This window comes from Heptranchias perlo, chromosome 22, assembly GCF_035084215.1.
Source record: "Heptranchias perlo isolate sHepPer1 chromosome 22, sHepPer1.hap1, whole genome shotgun sequence".
NCBI classification, from domain to species: domain Eukaryota; kingdom Metazoa; phylum Chordata; class Chondrichthyes; order Hexanchiformes; family Hexanchidae; genus Heptranchias; species Heptranchias perlo.
The window spans coordinates 25,510,322-25,517,270 of record NC_090346.1 but is presented as its reverse complement, the minus strand read 5'-3'; the positions used below and the strand labels follow the sequence as shown (position 1 = coordinate 25,517,270).

The 6,949-nt window shown below is 40.0% G+C and overlaps 1 protein-coding gene across 1 annotated transcript; it reads left to right on the top strand.

Moving 5' to 3' along the window:
* Positions 1–448: 448 nt before the first annotated feature.
* Positions 449–4,125, top strand: med9 (mediator complex subunit 9). The gene is made up of 2 exons (XM_068003164.1): positions 449–556; positions 2,021–4,125. Exons 1-2 carry the CDS (start codon positions 477–479, stop codon positions 2,235–2,237), a joined length of 297 nt encoding a protein of 98 aa, XP_067859265.1. The 5' UTR covers positions 449–476; the 3' UTR covers positions 2,238–4,125.
* Positions 4,126–6,949: the final 2,824 nt, after the last annotated feature.

The following is a 6,949-nucleotide window of genomic DNA, read 5'->3' as shown; positions in this document are numbered from 1 at the left end:
AAATCTAACGAACGGTTCGCCACTCACAGCAAAATCTGGCCCAATATTGATACCTGGGGTTGGAAGAGGAAGGTAGAACTAATCGTTTGTGAGTGTTTGTAACATTAAAAAGTCTTGCAAGCAAGGCTTTAGCCTGAAAGGGGTGTATGGGTGGAGAGAGGATTTTTTGGGGGAGAATAGCTTCTTGCCTTTGAACCCCACTGCAACTGACAGCTGTAATTAATTGTGAAAGATGTTTGAATTTGCTTTACCTCCATTCGGATGACACTGCAAATGGCCAAAATGGCAGCATATCTTTGCCTCCAAAAATAAAACAAAGGGCTTACTGTGTCCTCTCCACCGTTACCCCGAGTCAGTGAAACACAAACAAAGCGGCGCAGATCTCCGGAAGTGACGCGATCCTGAATACGGTCTATTACCTTCGCTGGGTCTGTCTGTCTGCTGATGATGACGCAGCAGGTTGGCGGTTTGGAATCATGGCGGCGGTGGAGCCGAAGGCGTCGATCAGACAGGAAGACTGCTCCTTCCTGCCGATTGTCCACGACATCATTAAATGGTAAAACCGTCGCTCGCCGCCCTCCCCCGGGTCTGTATGGGTTTCCCGGGAGCCCGGCTACTAAAGTAAACGTCCCGGGGCTTCACCGGGAGGCGCTCAGTGTTACTGCAAAATGTACCATTCGGGCCTATGTCTGTCCCAGGGGGGGGGGAGGAGGAAGGACTGCTGCTGGTTTATTATGGAAACCATATTCTGTAGTATTGTGATGCCCGATAATATGGGTTAACTGATTCAGATGTTTGGGGTATTACTCTGTTCGGGGGAATTTGTTTTGTTTTATTGATTGTGGGTTCGACTCCTGAGACTTGAGTATAAAATCTAGGCTGACACTCCAGTGCAGTCCTGAGGGAGTGCTGCACTGTTGGAGCTGCCGTCTTTCAGTTGAGCCGTTAAACGCCCATGTAAAAGATCCCATGGTACTACTTCGAAGAAGATCAGGGGAGTTATCTGTGTTCAACAACGCCACTAAAACAGATTATCTGGTTGTTAACCACATTGCTGTTTGTGGGAGCTTGTTGTGCGCAAATTGGCTGCCGTGTTTCCTACCTTACAACAGTGACTACGCTTCAAAAAGTACTTCATTAGTAAATTGCTTTGGGATGTCCTGAGACCATGAAAGGTGCTACATAGTCATTCTTTTGGAGGTTTTGGATGGCCTACTCCTAGTCCTATATTCCTATTTCCCTGTGTCCCAAAACAAAAGGGGATAAATTGGTTCAAGTAACTTTTTTATATATAGTTTCCCATTTTTCCATCCTTTACTGATGGTAGTAACTCTTGATGGGGTCTGCTTCTATGGGTGCTTCCAGTTATCACTGAACCTCAAACAAGTGGCTAGATATTGAGTGTTGGCCAGCTTTTCAACTATAGGGGAGTCACCACAGCCAAGTCTGACCTGTTCTCACCTGATGTCCATGGACATGCACTTTCCAACTGTGGTTACTAGATAGTGATCAGGAATGGAAACTCTGCCAGTCTTTCCCTTTCCTAACCTGTGGACACTGAAGCTAACCAGTTTCAGCATTACCTGCCATACTGAGATTGGGTATTTTGACACAGGCTGGGAATTGAGCCTCAGACCTTCCTGGTCTGTAGGTTGGTACCACAACATGTGATTTGTTTGCTCACTGAGCCATCATGCTGTATTGTTTTTGATACCTCGCTGCTCTTTGTTACTTGTTATGGTTTAATAAGATACGGATAGGAATTGCTAGCAAACATTGGTGATATATTTTAGATGTTGCTGGATTATTGAAGTATTTTATTCATACAGTAAAGCCTAAAGACCTCTTTTGAAACAGTTATATTTGCTGAATTAGTAAAACAATTCTGTCTGTTATGCTCTGTTATTAATATTAATATGCTTTAGTCACAGTAATTTTGTCTAATGTTACTGTTTTAAAAAATTTTGTAATTTGGTATTGCATGTAACGGTTTCTCTGCTGGTTTTGATGTTGAGTGCAGCATGGACAAAGACAGCCAAGATGTGCACCAAGAGCTCAATAAACTGAAGACCAAGCTTCAGGACACCCGGGACATGATTTCGGCGATGCCTGGGATTGATGTTAGTCCTGAACAGCAGCAGCTGCAGCTGCAAAATTTGCGAGATCAGGTTCGCACAAAGAATGAACTTCTACAGAAGTACAAGAGCCTCTGCATGTTTGACATCCCCAAAACATAGGAAGTGGCTATGTTACAGCATTAGGGAAAATTTCCATTCTGGATGCATATTTTTGCTGCTGTGTTTATAACCACAGAAATATGGGCAACTTTGTATGCCTAATGGTTTATTGAGTGTACTTTCTTTGAGTTATAAACATGTCATTGTTGAATTTAGTACACAGTGGATTGGAATGTATTTTTTATTAATATGTATATTCAGGTTTAAAACTGGCATCTGAATATATGTCCATTGTTTTCTTAGTAATTTTTGCATCTAATATCCACAACTGTATTAACTGAAGCATACTTGTGATACTGGTAAAACAGAAGAGAGTATGTATGAAGTGGTGAAATCTTTATGGATCTGTGATCTATTTGCACATGAAGGTACATGCTACATTAGCAGTGAACTGATATGGATTTGATCAGCTGATGTATGCATACAAATTTACCATATAGTTTTCAAGCCATGAAGTGGAATGCAGAAGGCTGCTGGTCTAGGGCCGTGGCTCCTCCACTTTCATGCAGTCTTTCTAACAGTACATTTGTGACTTGCCGATGAAGTTTTGTAGGTTTTTGCATCTAGAAACAGCACAAAAAACCATTACGATTTTAAGCTTCCAGCAACCAGTTAGCTGGATGTTATGAAAGTGGTTTGACATTCAAAAATGATACAGATAATTAGTTCAAGACCAAGTAATAGGCATTGAAGTTTGAATCTGGCCATGTATTCAATGAGTTTATGCTAAGTGATCTATAATATTGTCCATCTGATCTATCTAGCCAGAAGCAGCACTAGTGGCAATTAATAGCACTGCTGTTGTTTGGTGGTGGGGGAGGAAAATGCTATTTCACATTCAGTCAATAACTAATAAAGTGAAGGGATAATGCCTAGAATACTTCAGTTAACATCAAATCTAACCGTATTGATGGTTTTGAGCTCTGAATTATGTTTTTTTTGGGTATGTCCACCTATGTTACATATTTATTGCTCCTCTTCACTTCCGTAACTAACTCTCATGGTTAGTATGGTGCCACTTCACAATGTTAAGTGAGGAGTGATGGTACCACATCTTTGTTTTTCTTGACAAATGTAGTTGTAGAAAGACCCTTACAGGGAGGGCATAGAGCCTCTGGTGTTTCAGAAATTCTCATACACCTTGTGTTTATTGTGTTATATATACTTGTATCCTCCCCCTGGCCCCCCCAATACATATCTGCACTATTGTGTGTAAATTTGGAACAAATCTTTTATTTTAAAAAAATTAGTCTTTGAAGATTTGTCAAGAAATTAAATTGTACTCTGGTTTTCTAAATCTGTATTTTTCTAATTTTATAATTTAAGCAGTGGTGCTTTTGACTTATTTCATCAAGGTGTTAACCTTGGCTCAGTGATAACACTCTTGCCTCTTGAGTTAGAAGGTTGTGGGTTCAAGCCTCACTCCAAATATAAGAACATTTAATCAATGCTGACACTTCAGTGCAATACTGAGGGAGTGCTGCACTGTTGGAGATGTTGTCTTTCAGATGAGATTTAAACTGAGGCCCCGTCTTTTCTCTCAGCTGGATCTAAAAGATCCCATGGCACTATTTGAAGAAGAGCAGGGAAGTTCTCCCGTTGTCCTGGTTGCTATTTATACCTCAACCAATATTACTAAGAACAGATAATCTGAACATTTATCTCATTGCTGTTCATGGAACCTTGCTGTGTACATATTGGCTGTCGCCATTTCCTGCATTACAACAGTGATTACACTTCATAAGTGCTTCATAGGCTGCAAAACGCTTTGGGATGTCCTGAGGTCATGAAAAGTCCTATATCAATGCAAGATTTTTCTTTTTTTTTGTGCATTGCATTTGTATAGCTTGCACAGCTCATTTATTAAATATGTTAATACTTGCCTTAATTTCTCATTCAGCTTATTTGGAGTTTAGGATAATCATTTGATCTGGGTTTCAGCATTCATAATATATGGCCACTCCAGTCATGATTGAAACCCCAGCAACTCCAGGATAATTTTTGGAAAGCAATAAATAGGTTTGACTTCCAGTCTGTTGACCCTTGCATACATCTGGCAACATCCTGTTTTCTGGACTTACGCCTTAAGTTGTTTGGCATTCATTAGACTTCCCTGGACAGTGACATCATTTTGTAGCCCCAGGAGATGATCTTTGGCGTGTAACTGCTTTTGAAAACAATGTGCCCATTCTCCATTTGGTCGAATATAATTATGCTTCTTCTTTGCTCACCATTTCATCAGAATTCTTTCAAGTTCAATGAAAAGTGGGTTAGTCACATAGCATATAATCAGGATTGAACTTCAATGAACAAACTTGCAAATTGATGGTGGAAGCACTTATTTCTTATCTGAAAATAAAGAAAACTAAGTACATTCTAATCAAATTGTGTAAGTTTTTAGGGAATCCTGAAAAAAAGGTCTGTTTTGGGTCATATGTTGGAAGGAGCTTAAAAGTCTTGTTAATGTAGTTGCAAACCACCTTACACACTAAATTTGCTTTTCCGTTCTCAGTCCCTTAATTTAATGTTTTATTCTAAGCAATGATACAATATCACAATAATCATATCAGAATAGGAGAAATAGGGATATATTATTAAGTAACAGAAGATAGAGACCCAGAAAGAGAAGAGGAGGGGTAAAGAAACAAAGTCCAAATTAGTAACTTCATGCAAACCTGACAGTTACAGAAGACATGCAACTTGCCTGAATTAGTGTTCAGGCTAATGAGTGGGCTTTCCATTATTCAGAGTGATGAGGGAGATTACAAATGAATTCATTACTACATTTGTCCATACTGTCCATGACCAGGGCAGAATATCCCATCCAAGGATACCTACCTTGACAGGAGAATGCAAGTAGGTATGTGAAATTCCTCTCTAGCCATCAGAAGGTGAAATCATGAAAGTATCCTGGTATCCCTCTCAAAGTGGTATTTTTTATATATAGTTCTGGTCAGTTTGGGTTGGAAACCGATGAAGTAGATGAATATGCCAGCTGCTTAAAGGAATATTTGATGTTTATTGTTGAGGCTGATCGGTTCCAACAAAATAGCTTCCATTGCCAAGGCAAAAGCAAAGGGATACATGCAGCGCCCCTGCCTTTTCATTGGAGGAAAGGTTATTATTTGAGTGTTCTGAGGCCATAAAGCAATAGCTATGTTAAAGGACCCAGCCAATTTGAATATGTGAAGAGTGGCAAAGAAAAAGGGGGTCACCTCATCTGTTTTAAAAACCTTTTAAGCTTCAAGGTATCGTAACTCACCCAGGCAGGCCTGTGCTGATATATGGACAATAATAACCTCCAATTGTTGACTTAACCCAATTTGGGCAATAGACATTCAACTTTGATAGTTAGCATCCCAAGATTTCAATGTAACTATATTTAAAAAAATAATTGGTAAAGATGGTATCAGACGGGGACAGTGCAGCACTTTGAAGCTCTAGATCACTGCCATTAGCTGATAGAATCATAGAATCATAGAAGTTACAACATGGAAACAGGCCCTTCGGCCCAACATGTCCATGTCGCCCAGTTTATACCACTAAGCTAGTCCCAATTGCCTGCACTTGGCCCATATCCCTCGATACCCATCTTCCCCATGTAACTGTCCAAATGCTTTTTAAAGACAAAATTGTACCCGCCTCTACTACTGCCTCTGGCAGCTCGTTCCAGACACTCACCACCCTTTGAGTGAAAAAATTGCCCCTCTGGATCCTTTTGTATCTCTCCCCTCTCACCTTAAATCTGTGCCCCCTCGTTATAGACTCCCCTACCTTTGAAATTGTGTCTTGAGATTCCCTGTAGGGTGAGCTCTTGATCTTGGCATTTCCCTATAGGGAGGAAGGGAAAACTGGAGTCACTGTAAACCATGCTCACATTATGGGCAGTTTAGTGCTGCAGCTATGTGTGTCTAACAGAAACTACCAAAGCTCTTTTCTCGAGAAGCCCTTAAAGCTGGCAGATTTAGGAAACTTGCAGCATGTTAGTCCAAGTTAAATTTGGACCAGCTGTGGTGTAGTTAATGCTAGCCAATCATTCTACATTGATTCCACTGAATTGTTAGTCATCGTCAATAAAAACCCTATTTTGTTTGAAGTTATTAAAATTTATTGCATTTACATAAAGAAATAAGCCACTTGGTGCACATAAATGATGTGGCTTATGCTGGTTGTGGAAAAGGGCATAAATTGGCTGCTGTAACTAAACATAGAGACAGGAAGTTTTATTGGCAGTTAATCAAGTTAGTCTGTGACAAGGATGTCAAAAAGCATAGTGTATTTTATTTTTTAAACAGCTAGTCGATCTCAAGAAATATCCCCCAAAAAAATGAACCTGAAAATAGATGCCAAACTGAAACTAACATGACAGGAAAAGAAAAATAAATCTGCAAAGGAAGGTCGAAGACCACCAATAAACTATCTTATGGGTGACTTTAATCTACATATTGATTGGTCAAACCAAATTAGCAATAATACTGTGCGGGAGGAATTCCTGGAGTGTGTATGTGATGGTTTTCTAGACCAATATGTTGAGGAACCAACTAGAGAACAGGCGATCCTAGACTGGGTATTGTGCAATGAGAAAGGATTAATTAACAATCTTGTTGTGCGGGGTCCCTTAGGGAAGAGCGACCATAACATGATAGAATTCCTCATTAAGATGGAGAGTGAAGTAGTTGAATCCGAAACTAGGGTCCTGAATCTAAATAAAG

Excerpts from the sequence above, each read along its gene's own strand:
- med9 (XM_068003164.1), top strand. The coding sequence starts at position 477 with ATGGCGGCGGTGGAGCCGAAGGCGTCGATCAGACAGGAAGACTGCTCC. Across the intron at positions 557-2,020 it reads GTCCACGACATCATTAAATG|CATGGACAAAGACAGCCAAG; the intron begins GTAAAACCGTCG and ends TGTTGAGTGCAG.